At 40.4% G+C, this 14,248-nt stretch overlaps 1 protein-coding gene across 1 annotated transcript in view; it reads right to left on the bottom strand.

The window, feature by feature from the left end:
• The window catches only part of PTPRC (protein tyrosine phosphatase receptor type C), a 130,584-nt gene extending 116,614 nt beyond the window's left edge, over positions 1-13,970 (bottom strand). Inside the window, exons 1-2 of the mRNA XM_075832238.1 lie at positions 13,906-13,970; positions 13,722-13,820 (exon numbers count right to left, since the gene is read on the bottom strand). Coding sequence (XP_075688353.1) covers positions 13,722-13,788 — 67 coding nt within the window. The 5' untranslated portion in view covers positions 13,789-13,820; positions 13,906-13,970. The remainder of the gene's footprint in view (positions 1-13,721; positions 13,821-13,905) is intronic.
• Positions 13,971-14,248: the final 278 nt, after the last annotated feature.

The following is a 14,248-nucleotide window of genomic DNA, read 5'->3' as shown; positions in this document are numbered from 1 at the left end:
CAACACACCAAGGACTTGTTCACACAGTGCAGATTTATAAAACAGAATTGGATACAGGAAAGCAGACATATTAAGGCCTTCCTTTATATATTTCTGTTCCGTTACTAATTTTGTCTTAAAAAATACATGCAAAATCTTCATCAAATCTGCACTGTGTGAACAAGGCCTTACATCGTCAATGCTGGCGTATTTTCACCACACTACCAACTACACTTTTTGTGCTGTAAAAATAAGGTCTGGTACCAGTGAAGTCATATCTAATAGATGCCACAAAGTCTAATGATTAAGTAACTGGAACAAGAAGTCTAGGAGTAATTCGACATGATCTCTATCACTGGTAGGTTTCTGACACTCATACTGGTAAATATGCAGGCACCAGATACTAAAACACAAACTTTATCTCTAATCCGAATATTTATATAAAGAAAACAGTTTGGAAAAATTATTCCATTGTTAAGTATTCAAAACAATGAACTTGTCCAAGAGTCTAATTATTTTATCCGAAGGAGTTTATTGTGCCTCATACCTAATTGCAGCGATACTAATAATTCATGAGTTTCTGTGAGGACTAGTATAGCCCAAGGCCTGAAACGTTAAACAGTCCCGCAAAGTAGTATGGAGAGTAAAATAACCTTCACCTAAATAATGTTCTAAAACCAAACCTAATGATACACTGAACAAAAACAAAAGCAGAAAGATGATCTACTTTTAAAGGAATTGTTTAGTTTATAAAAGCCCTGTCTATATAACCCACATCTCTTCAAAAGACACAGGGTTGAAGCTAACAATGAAAAAAGAATCATGTAGTGCACTGGAAAATAAACTGCCCCGTTCGGTTTACGAGAGCTAAAATCAATAAGTTAGAGACTTTGGTCAAAAAGAGTATTACCTTCTTTCTCTCTTTTTTTTAAAGGTATTGGATAACATAACAATGTCAGACGGAGCGTGGTCTGGGCCCCTATTAAAGGTCCCAGGCCCCTTTCCAAACACTAGAGCAGGGGTCTAAAGCACGCGGCCCGCGGGCCGCATGCGGCCCCTGGGGCTGTCATCTGCGGCCCGCGGGACACAGAGCCGCTAGTATCGGCTCTGCTCCAAGACTCTGGAATTCCCTGACATCGCTGTCCACATATGAACAGCGATGTCTGGGGCTTCCCCAGAGCCGGGGTCCCGAGCAGAACGCTGGTGTCGGCTCTGCTCCGGGACTCTGTGGAATTCCCTGACATCGCTGTCCACATATGAACAGCGATGTCTGGGGCTTCCCCAGAGCCGGAGTCCCGAGCAGAGCGCTGGTGTCGGCTCTGCTCCGGGACTCTGTGGAATTCCCTGACATCGCTGCCCATATATTGACAGTGTGTCAGGGTCTTCCCCAGAGCGGAGTCCCGGGCAGAGCGCTAGTACAGGCTCTGCTCCGGGACTCTGTGGAATTCCCTGACATCGCTGCCCATATATGGACAGTGTGTCAGGGTCTTCCCCAGAGCGGAGTCCCGGGCAGAGCGCTATTATCGGCTCTGCTCTGGGACTCTGGGGAAGCCTCTGACATCGCTGTCCATACATCGACAATGATGTCAGGGGCTTCCCCAGAGCAGGAGTCCCAGTGATGTCAGGAGCACAGCTGGAGTCCCAGGAAGAGCCTACTAGCGCTCTGCCTGGGACTCCAGCTCTGGGGTTGCCCCTGACATCTCTGTCCATATATAGACAGTGACGTCAGGAGCAGAGCTGGAATCCCAGGCAGAGTGCCAGAAGCAGCTCTGCTCTGGGACTCCAGCTCTGGGCAAGCCCCTGACATCACTGGGGCAGCCTCTACAGAGGGCACTGGGGCAGCCTCTACAGAGGGCACTGGGGCAGCCTCTACAAGTGGGTGTGTGGCCTTATCTATAGAGGGCACTGCGGCCTTATCTACAGAGGGCACTGCGGCCTTATCTACAGAGGGCACTGCGGCCGCATCCACAGAGGGCACTGCGGCCGCATCCACAGAGGGCACTGCGGCACTATCTAAAAAGGGGCTTCCCAATCTTGACATGTGTGCTAACTGAGCCGCCGGACTGCATTTAGCGACACTTAAACTGGAAAGCTGGATTGTTGAAATAAGCACGTGGAGAAATATCTCAAATTTTAAACCTAGCGCTATTATTATAGTAATGTAGTATTATTATTCTAGTAATATAGTGTCAGGCCTCATGCACACGACCGTATTTTTTCCCACCCGTAAATACTGGCGTAAATACGGGTCCGGTGCCACCCGTTTTGCACCAGTATTTACGAACCCGTGACCGTAAATATGGGTCCGGTGTCACCCGTATTCCACCCGTATTTACGGGCACGTTTTTGGCGGCAAAATAGCACTGCACTAATCGGCAGCCCCTTCTCTCTATCAGTGCAGGATAGAGAGAAGGGACAGCCTTTTCTGTAATAAAAGTTAAAGAAATTCATACTTACCCGGCCGTTGTCTTGGTGACGCGTCCCTCTCTTCACATCCAGCCCGACATCCCTGGATGACGCGGCAGTCCATGTGACCGCTGCAGCCTGTGATTGACCTGTGATTGGCTGCAGCGGTCACATGGCCTGAAACGTCATCCAGGACGTTGGGCCGGATGTCGAGAGGGACGCGTCACCAAGGCAACGGGCGGGAGACCGGACTGGAGGAAGCAGGAAGTTGTCGGTAAGTATGAAAGTCTTTTATTTTTATTTTTTACAGGTTTATACTGATCGGTAGTCACTGTCCAGGGTGCTGAAAGAGTTACTGCCGATCAGTTAACTCTTTCAGCTCCCTGGACAGTGACTATTTACTGACGTCGCTTAGCAACGCTGCCGTAATGACGGGTGCACACATGTAGCCACCCGTCATTACGAGAGCTCCATAGACTTCTATGGACTGTCCGTGCCGTTATTACGGCCTGAAATAGGACATGTTCTATCTTTTTCAACGGCACGGGCACCTTCCCGTGAGAAAACGGGAAGGCACCCGTCGCCAATAGAAGTCTATGAGCCCGTTATTACGGGTCGTAATTACGACCCGTAATAACGGGAGTTTTTACGGTCGTGTGCATGAGGCCTCATAGTAGTTCAAATAACTAATTGATTAACAATAATTTTGTATTGTATCAAATTTGAAAGTAATGCGGCCCGTCAACTTCCCAGTTTTTCTATATGCGGCCCACTTACCCGGCCAAGTTTGAGACCCCTGCACTAGAGCATTCATACACTTAACAAATTGCATTGAGGAGCATCTATCACTTACATTTTTTTTAATGCCCTGCATACAAATTTTTTGGGCACTGTAACTGACTAAGGGGCTGTGAACCCCAAGCACCGCCCTAACACCCAAAGTATCTGGTTACAGTACAGCTATCTGTTGGATCGAGCCATGCCGATGTGTGATTATCACATACTCTATGTGGACGATTATGCAAGTAACCCCTCGTGTAACTGTGGTTCTTGTTTCCAGACCTCCTACGCTGATGGATGGAACCACCAAATGTAAAGACTATGTTTCCTAAAACAGCATTTGTCAATGTTTTTCTACACGTGCAGATTTTTATCAGGTTTCTTTATGCAGTTTTTTAAGCCAAAACCAGGTGTAGACCATAAAGGGAGAGAAAGTATAAAGGACAGATACTACTATTTTTTTTTATCCACTTCTGGTTTTGGCTCGAAAAACGACATAAAAAAACTGATCAAAACCTGCATGTGTGAAAACACCCTTCTAGCCTTCAATATGGCCACAAATATGTTCCAATGGACACTTCTAAATTTAAAGTATTAATAAAACACATCTGAAGCCATAGTGTCCTGCCGGATACCAAACCTATTCGTGCCTTTTCTCATGCCAACGGGGGTGCACCATCCATAAAGAAAGGGGAGAAACACATGTAAAAGCTTTATATTTTGTAACAATATATCCACATATGGTAATATTTCTACTTTCAGTATAAAGAAATCTTTGAGTGTTTGGTCTTTCATTTTTCCATTTAAGTGAACATCTCCATAGCAACAACCAATCTGCAGGTTCTAAAGTCATATTTGTGGGGAGCCAGGTTTTGTGTTTTCAGATGGAGAATGAAAATTCAGTATACCGGCTGGGAGAATACCTGTACTCCACTGAGGAAAGAAACTGATTTGTATTGTGCTTATGCTATTATACCATTACTGCTCAATTTCTGTTTGACAGGTGTTTTGTAAGATATGAAAACCTAATACAAAACTAAAGTATATGCTGTACTAATCCGTAATACAGCACCCATAGCCATCCATGGACCGATACTGTACTGAAACACTGAAGCATTGCTTCTCGGGGAGAATACCGGGCTTAATAGAGGTAGCATGTAGCAACACGCATTGTGATTGCATGTGCCACCACGTGGCTATGCCTGGAAAAGCTCCCGACATATATGTTAAACGTAAACTGTGACGGATGCCTTAACATTGGCATCTATCACCGTAGAGTTTAATAGTGTACGTTAAACTTATATGTCACAAACTCTCATGACTCCGTTAAACGTAAACCATACATCACCGATGGGCTCCCATATTTAAAAAACGTATACAACGTGGTATACTTTCTTTGTGGAATCTTTTGGGATATTAAAGCGTAGTCTACTAGGCAATTTCATCCTCCAAAAAAAAGTAAACTAATGTATACCAGCCCGATGGAGGCCAAAAGGCCTTTTTTTTTTGACTAATGGAGCCCTACGGGCATGTTTAGCGTGTACTTCGGGAGCTTTCCCGACATACTCACTAAACATAGGGCCAAAACATGATGTGCACATAGCCCAATATTGATCAGTTCCTAACTGCAAGAATGAACAACAGTACTCTTAGTAGTCTTAGTAGTCCTTAGGCCATGTTCAGACATGGTGGATTTAGAAAATCCTTACCAAATCCACCAGATCTGAGCCACCGTCCCTTTAAATACCAAATAATAGAGATCAAGGCATCACTCCAAATAACGATCCTTTATAAACCCATGCCAATGCATTAGTTGTTAAAGGATTATTATTTGATGTGCTGCTGCTGTGGATTTGAGGGCATGCCCATTACGAATTTGCTGCAAATTTGCGCAGCAAAATCCGCATGCAAAACTTGCTGCAGATTTGTGGCAAAATCCATGGCAGAAAATATCTGCCCTGTATGAATTTACCTTAAGTTACAGCAAACAGACATACAAATTTCATTCTGGTCCTGAGTTTATTAGGGACAAAGTTACTCAACCGAGTTCCACGATACATTTTTTGCATTTATGGCATCTGCCCAATTTATTTTTATAATAGCATTTACTCCCTATTTATTCTAATGATTTGACAATAGAGATGTAGTGTAAACAAATTCATCACATCCTCCCTGTCAGACATACGCTATTTTTTTCTGTATAATATTACCCCACATTGTAAAGATATTTCCAACTTTACTGGCATATCTATTATGATTGTGTGTCAAGTATAAAGCTCAAAATGTATTTATTATCTTCCATTGAAATGTAATTTACCTGAAGATGATATAGATGATAGATGATAGAAGATAGATAGATTAGATAGATTAGATAGATTAGATAGATTAGATAGATTAGATAGATTAGATAGATTAGATTAGATAGATTAGGTAGATAGATTAGATAGATTAGGTAGATAGATTAGATAGATTAGATAGATAGATTAGATAGATAGATTAGATAGATAGATTAGATAGATAGATTAGATAGATAGATTAGGTAGATAGATTAGGTAGATAGATTAGATAGATAGATAGATAGATAGATAGATAGATAGATAGATAGATAGATAGATAGATAGATAGATAGATAGATAGATAGATAGATAGATAGATAGATAGATAGGATAGATTTTTTTTAAAAAAAAGAAATTTAAAAAAAAAAAATATATATATATATATATATATATATATATATATATACACACACACACACACACACACACACACACACACACACGCACACACATACACACACCGGTATATTCTTCACTTCAGCATGTGACTTTTTTGGCAGATCAAGGATTATCTTTGACATAACAGGAAGCTGGGGGTGAAGTGCTCCAAAAACGTAGGTGGTGGTATTAGTTAAAAGTAAACATATTTTGAGGAATTTCCCTTATAATAAGATCAAGGTAAAAATGGCAACAGACTGCGTAAAACAAAAAAATATATAGCTAGGTCAGATGTGGGGTTCTTTAATGTGCTCTAGGTCTCTTTAGCATATCAAGGGTTAAACATCACAAGGGATTCCAAACACGAGCATGAAATTGAAGAGGCCACCTTGTTTCAGAACTGTCGTACTGCTTGAAAATCACATTTGAGAGGTAAAAGGCCTTAGGGTTTTTAACCTAATATAAAAAGGCCTTTTTTTACCGTCGAAAGTTGAGTTGATGCTGGCAGTGCCACATCAATAGAACACAGTCACATCTATCAGTCTTTACGGTGGAGGAGACGATCATTGCTTGTGATGGAAGTGTAGAGGAAAGAATAAAAGTTTTCTGAGTTTTTTATGTCACAATGAAGAGGAAAGCGACAGAGAAGTGGAAAGAGACTTGCACTAGCGGGGCACTCACTAGAGAGACAATGTCCACACAGAGAATAATACAGGGCTCACAATGGCTGGGTGTCACACAGAAGTAATGGTTAACAGGGCATCTGTAAGCTGTCACTCTTTATTAAAGCTAACATAATGTAAACTAATATGCTGAATATAGATACAACAGCAATAATATATATACATATATATATATATATATATACACACACACACACACACATATACATGTGTGTGTGTGTGTGTGTGTGTGTGTGTGTGTGTGTGTGTGTGTGTGTGTGTGTGTGTGTGTGTGTGTGTGTGTGTGTGTGTGTGTTTTTCAGATAGGACCTCAAGCATCAATCTTTTTGAAGGACAGTCTCTAACTTTGACCATCTGTCCTTTATTTGCTGTACTGCTGCAGCAAGTCCATTTCTAGTTCCTATCTGCATATTAGCCCCATCCTATAAGTTGTTATTTCATGATCTATTTCTATTCTATAATATTTCTATTCTGTATAAGACTATGTTCACATCATACCAGGTCCATAGAGTTGAGGTATACATTTTAGTCTATACAGAATGCATGCTGCAAAATCAGGATCCAAAATGTTTAAATATTTTTAACGGTACTTTTTAATGGATCTGTAAAAAAATATTGTAAGGTTTAGTATACATTGCATTCAGATCTGTTTCATTTTTTTTTTAAGAGGAAGTGACTGTTTATACAGAGCCAAACATGTACCAGGCAAATTTATGCAAACTTGCCATAGATTTGGATCTATCTGCCCATTGCCTTCTATTGTGAAAAAGGAAACACTGCATATGTTGATTTTTTTCAGTGCTTCAAAAAAATTGTATCCAGTAAATCCATCAAGTACAGTGAAGGAAATAAGTATTTGATCCCTTGCTGATTTTGTAAGTTTGCCCACTGTCAAAGACATGAACAGTCTAGAATTTTTAGGCTAGGTTAATTTTACCAGTGAGAGATAGATTATATAAAAAAAAAACAGAAAATCACATTGTCAAAATTATATATATTTATTTGCATTGTGCACAGAGAAATAAGTATTTGATCCCTTTGGCAAACAAGACTTAATACTTGGTGGCAAAACCCTTGTTGGCAAGCACAGCAGTCAGACGTTTTTTGTAGTTGATTATGAGCTTTGCACACATGTTAGATGGAATTTTGGCCCACTCCTCTTTGCAGATCATCTGTAAATCATTAAGATTTCGAGGCTGTCGCTTGGCAACTCGGATCTTCAGCTCCCTCCATAAGTTTTCGATGGGATTAAGGTCTGGAGACTGGCTAGGCCACTCCATGACCTTAATGTGCTTCTTTTTGAGCCACTCCTTTGTTGCCTTGGCTGTATGTTTCGGGTCATTGTCGTGCTGGAAGACCCAGCCACGAGACATTTTTAATGTCCTGGTGGAGGGAAGGAGATTGTCACTCAGGATTTGACGGTACATGGCTCCATCCATTCTCCCATTGATGCGGTGAAGTAGTCCTGTGCCCTTAGCAGAGAAACACCCCCAAAACATAATGTTTCCACCTCCATGCTTGACAGTGGGGACGGTGTTCTTTGGGTCATAGGCAGCATTTCTCTTCCTCCAAAAACGGCGAGTTGAGTTAATGCCAAAGAGCTCAATTTTAGTCTCATCTGACCACAGCACCTTCTCCCAATCACTCTCAGAATCATCCAGATGTTCATTTGCAAACTTCAGACGTGCCTGTACATGTGCCTTCTTGAGCAGGGGGACCTTGCGGGCACTGCAGGATTTTAATCCATTACGGCGTAATGTGTTACCAATGGTTTTCTTGGTGACTGTGGTCCCAGCTGCCTTGAGATCATTAAGAAGTTCCCCCCGTGTAGTTTTCGGCTGAGCTCTCACCTTCCTCAGGATCAAGGATACCCCACGAGGTGAGATTTTGCATGGAGCCCCAGATCGATGTCGATTGACAGTCATTTTGTATGTCTTCCATTTTCTTACTATTGCACCAACAGTTGTCTCCTTCTCACCCAGCGTCTTACTTATGGTTTTGTAGCCCATTCCAGCCTTGTGCAGGTCTATGATCTTGTCCCTGACATCCTTAGAAAGCTCTTTGGTCTTGCCCATGTTGTAGAGGTTAGAGTCAGACTGATTAATTGAGTCTGTGGACAGGAGTCTTTTATACAGGTGACCATTTAAGACAGCTGTCTTTAATGCAGGCACCAAGTTGATTTGGAGCGTGTAACTGGTCTGGAGGAGGCTGAACTCTTAATGGTTGGTAGGGGATCAAATACTTATTTCTCTGTGCACAATGCAAATAAATATATATAATTTTGACAATGTGATTTTCTTTATTTTTTTTTTATATAATCTATCTCTCACTAGTAAAATTAACCTAGCCTAAAAATTCTAGACTGTTCATGACTTTGACAGTGGGCAAACTTACAAAATCAGCAAGGGATCAAATACTTATTTCCTCCACTGTATATGCCAAAAGGACAGATGGAAATCTTACAGCACTGTATACACTGGCATGCTAGCTTTTCGTATACAAACATATGTCAGATGTACGGTAAACATAACCTTGATTCAGCTATTTTTTGGGGGGCTGTGTGAACATGGATGAGAATAAAAATGAATGAATTCATGCCAGTTTGTTTCCGGGGCCAAATGCTAAAAGTCACTGCCCACTTTTTTTAGACCCATATGAATTTGCTGGGAAAAATGGGCGAGCTTCAGAGTTGTGCCACTTTATATGCACATGGTCACTGGTGCACAGAGTAGTTCTGCTAAAATCTAATTAAAGTAACAGGGTTTAAGGTTGGGTTCACATGGGCCACTGTCGCTGCAGTTTTGCCACTGTTTATGATGGCTTTGTTTTGTTATTTTTTTTTACAAATTGCAGGAAAATATTGTCCGGTCATTTTTACAAGAACCACAGCAAAAAACACAACCCTAATTTATAATCACACATGGAAAGAAAGAAAATATTTTTAAAGGACCTTCATATTTTTACTTATATGCCAATATTTATCTACCAATTTGTTGCTATCATGATTATTATTTTCATCATTATTTTATCATATTTCCCTATATTTTTGAGACTCTTTATGTGCCAAAAAAAAGAATGTCCATGAAAGTCTTCCAGATCTTAGATTTACAGATGTAAGTATGACATGTAACATAGAGCTGTATTTCAGACTCAGTAGTCTAGACTGACTTCTGGCAGAGTTAGACAAGAATATTTCATGACTTTGTAGTGGTTCTTTTTATTCATGAAAAAAAATTGGTCATCAGCGAGATCTACATGATCTTCTGCCGAATAACAGCGTAGACAAAATCTACAGGAATGACCCAATATTTATTGCCCTCAAAGCTGCCATGTCATCTATAGGCTCACTGTTATATACTAGTAAGTTGGTCAAAAGATGGCAGGAGATAATGTCTGATGGTCTTTGTGCAGAATTCTTAAATATGAGCGAAGCTTCATGAGCCTTGAGAAGACGTCTCTGATTATTCTGATAGTTTGATGACTTTTCTCATGGTTACATACTAATACTGCTGTTTGGCACTTGAGCAGTGTAATACAATGGTACTAGGAGTTCCCAGCATAATGTCAGCAAATAACTGAACTCTCTAAACAATTCCCACTTAAAGAGGCTCTGTCACCAGATTTTGCAACCCCTATCTGCTATTGCAGCAGATAGGCGCTGCAATGTAGATTACAGTAACGTTTTTATTTTTAAAAAACGAGCATTTTTGGCCAAGTTATGACCATTTTTGTATTTATGCAAATGAGGCTTGCAAAAGTACAAGTGGGCGTGTTTAAAGTAAAAGTCCAAGTGGGCGTGTATTATGTGCGTACATCGGGGCGTTTTTACTACTTTTACTAGCTGGGCGTTCTGACGAGAAGTATCATCCACTTCTCTTCAGAACGCCCAGCTTCTGGCAGTGCACAGACACAGCGTGTTCTCGAGAGATCACGCTGTGACGTCACTCACTTCCTGCCCCAGGTCCTGCATCGTGTCGGCCACATCGGCACCAGAGGCTACAGTTGATTCTGCAGCAGCATCAGTGTTTGCAGGTAAGTAGCTACATCGACTTACCTGCAAACGCCGATACTGCTGCAGAATCAACTGTAGCCTCTGGTGCCGATGTGTCCTCGCGCGTCCGACACAATGCAGGACAACTATCACACGTAATTTATAGTCACGTATGGTCTCCTCATATGGTGCAGAGGGACTTATTCGGCCCCCTCTGCTCCAGTGCTCTCCAGTGGTACAAATGCAAGCCCCTATAATCAAACACGTCACTTTCAATGCAACCATCAGGAAAAGAAAATGTACCATGTATGGCCAACTGCAGACTTTCACATCAAAATTGTAACATTTTTTAAAGAATTTGCGTTCCTTAAAATCCACTATAAGATATCTGCTTACGCTGCCTCAGTATGACACACCCTGGTAGCACGGCCTTAAAACCTAGTTTTATTAAGGCTAGGTCCACACAGTAAATGTAGGTGGTTTTTTTTAAGCTAAAACCAGGAGGCATCCACAAAGAAAAAGAGAAGGATACATCTTTCCATTATTCTTTTAGGATATACGCCTAGTTTTGGCTATAAAAAAAATAAATCCATAAATGCACTAAAATTCATCTATGAATCTGGCCTAAATTTATTGTCTAATCTCATATACTTTATTCTTATAGGTTTACACATATAGATTTATTTTTTTTAGGGGAAGTGGACATTTGAAAAAAGAATGTTACTTGCTATTTTAGGATGCTTGCTTACAGAAAAAGGGAGATTTCGAAAAATCTAGCCTATTACTCAGAAGTAGTATGTCATTGCACGCACTCCCACTTCTTGTAAATGTTATGTCTCCCAATATGGACTTCAGAGGGTGTGTATTAAGCAAGCAAAAAATGCAGGAGACGCAATGAAGAGATGGAATCAAATACATAGCTTATCTCTACGTTCATTCTGGATTAGTCCGTGGCATGTATTCCTATTTGCAAACTATTCAGAGATCTCTTTTAAAGTACACCGATATTGTTTGCAAAAACAAATCAGCAGAATTCTGTTATTATAATTTTTTACTTTTTTATTTTTTACAAGAAAACATGTTGTGAAGTTTTTATAGAGAATTGTAGTATTTCCTGTACAGGGTTGCAGAGCTCATGATTACAAGGTAGGCATATATTTAATGTGTGCCCAATAGTCAAGGCTGGATTTTCCATTAGGCACAAGTGGCCTATGCCTAAGGGTAGCCCTGCAGGAAAGGGCACCTGGTCAAGGCAATGTTATAGTTCATGATAGGAGATTTGGTACAGAAGTCACACCAATATACATAGAATGTAGTTTGGGTGGCTAGTGCAATGGTCTTTGTTATATTTACACTGGCTTCAGAAAATCTCACTGGAGATCATTTGCCTCCAGTACCGCCTATGCTAAATATCCCACTGCACAGAAAAAAAAATATTTGTTACCAAAAGGCTATGTTTTGTATGCCGGGCAGTCCTCACTTTATGTTTACTGGTTAGGTCAGTGAACTTGCAATTATTAGTCATGGATTAATCATTAGCCTAGAGCATGGTACTCCACCAGTGAGGAAAATAGATGTAACTAGTCGGACCGGTGTTTGCATCCTTATCACATAGCTAGTTCTGTTTGACATTTTTCTGACAGGACAGAGGAAAGCTTTCTTTTGTAGCTCATATATATAGAAAAGTCAGGCCTTTCTGCCCATTGCTTGGTAAAAAAATAAAAACACCGAATATCTATCACAATTTTTCTATATTATTAAAATAATAGGTTCACCCTTCAGCAATAGGCTTACTGTTATTAATGCAGCAAAAAGAAAAAAAAACACACAAAAAGTGCAGATTATTAATGAGTTTAAGGCCTTATTCAGACGAGCCTGTTCGTTTGAGTCATCCTCAAAAAACGGAGCGTATTTCATGCATTTTAGTGTTGCTGTTTTTTTGGGGGTTTTTTTCCTCATCATTTCTCTAGCAACCGGTGCGTGAAAAACACAGACAGCACTCAGATGTCGTCCGTGTGTCCGTGTTTTTCATGCACCCATTGACTTTTATTGGGCGACGTGGTCCACAAAAACGGACCAAAATAGGACATACAGTGAGTTTCACGCAATGGACACACGCTGCATTAAAAACCATGGACGTGTGAATAGCCCCATTGAATTGCATAGGTCTGTGTGCTGTCCATTTTTTTAATGGACAGCACACAGACATATAATACGCACGTCTGAATAAGCCCTAAGAGTTTTTAAAAAAAATTATTTTTACCATTGAAGTTTATGGGCAGGACAGCGCCACAAAAATACCTGGTAAAAGAACATAACACAAGAACAGCGAAATTATTTTTTTTTCTGCCATAATTTTTGCAAAATTGTGGTTAAAAAAATCTATTTTACTGCGAATTTCCAAAAATTGCTGCAAACAAACACAATGACATGACATGTGAACACAGCTTTACAGCCGCAGTGGTCATTAAAACTGCGTGTGAATGGCAACTCCTAAGCTCACTGGTAATATTGGGACACTGCATGTAAAACAAGCAACTCCACTAAGCACCCCGACTAGGTCAGGCCTAAGAGTGACTAATAGATTAATGGATCAATCTTTCAGCACACTACTTATGTATATTTTATGCATAATGGCTGCATATCGCTTACAAAAAAACCTGGGGACTGGCCTGTATAGTCCGTGCAGTGACCCAATGGATGAGCTGTATGCAAAAAGTCTAAAGTCTAAAAATAATAGAATTATTATATGGTCATATATGGAAAATGTAAAGACATACACACAGGTATATAATGATTGGTCCCAGGAGTGCATAACAAAGTGCAGCACTCCCTGTATTCCCAAGCGTGGCTGAACCCAAGACGACCCTTTAGCTATAGTAGGAACACTGCAATGAAGGTCAATGGTAAAGGCATTGCTATGAATTTTTTTATCAGATTTTATTTTAAAGAATCAATGATTTATCAATTTTTCAGTAAAGCTCACAACATGTTGATCTCATCCCACGATCTATAGGTCATAAAATAATGGTACAAAGCACAACTAAATTAGAAACTAGCCACTGTAGCATCACCCAAATCAATTTAACCAGCCAACTCATTATTGATGTTAAGATACAACGTAAGAACCGCGGTTGCAATAAACGTTCATTACAGCTTTGCACTTACCTAGGGTGAAATGATTTTGGTCCCACAGAAGAAATCCAAAAACTAACAGAGTTGGACACAAATTCATGGTGACGAAAGCTCCTTCTTGTGCCTCTCTCCCTACAATATATACGATCCAGTTAACATCAAGCTAATAACATTTCAAACAACTTAGAAAAATAATATTTTTTTTGTACGGTGAAACCTTTGTTATCAATCCTCTTGCAGCTTCCTCTGTGACTTATTGCTGTAAGTGCACCATGCAATGAAACCTTCACACCAGTGCTTAGTTTCGTCCTACCTACTTCTTCAAAGCTTCCAGGAAGTTGGTTTTTAAACCGCGCTGTCATTTCCTTAGCAAAATTATGTGCTATGAACATGTCACAAAATAAGTTTAAGTGGCCTGGCCCATATGTCCATCGTGGTAACATATGTATACATCAAGATCTGTATTTGGGAGCAAAACGGTGTTGAGCTGTATTTTAGTATTCCTTTCCACAGGTTAGAATTTCGGCCAAGTCTCATTTACCTCCAGTCGTAATCCCATG

This window comes from Rhinoderma darwinii, chromosome 7 (assembly GCF_050947455.1).
Source record: "Rhinoderma darwinii isolate aRhiDar2 chromosome 7, aRhiDar2.hap1, whole genome shotgun sequence".
NCBI lineage: Eukaryota > Metazoa > Chordata > Amphibia > Anura > Rhinodermatidae > Rhinoderma > Rhinoderma darwinii.
The sequence above is the reverse complement of the archived record's forward strand: the minus strand, read 5'-3'. Positions and strand labels throughout refer to the sequence as shown.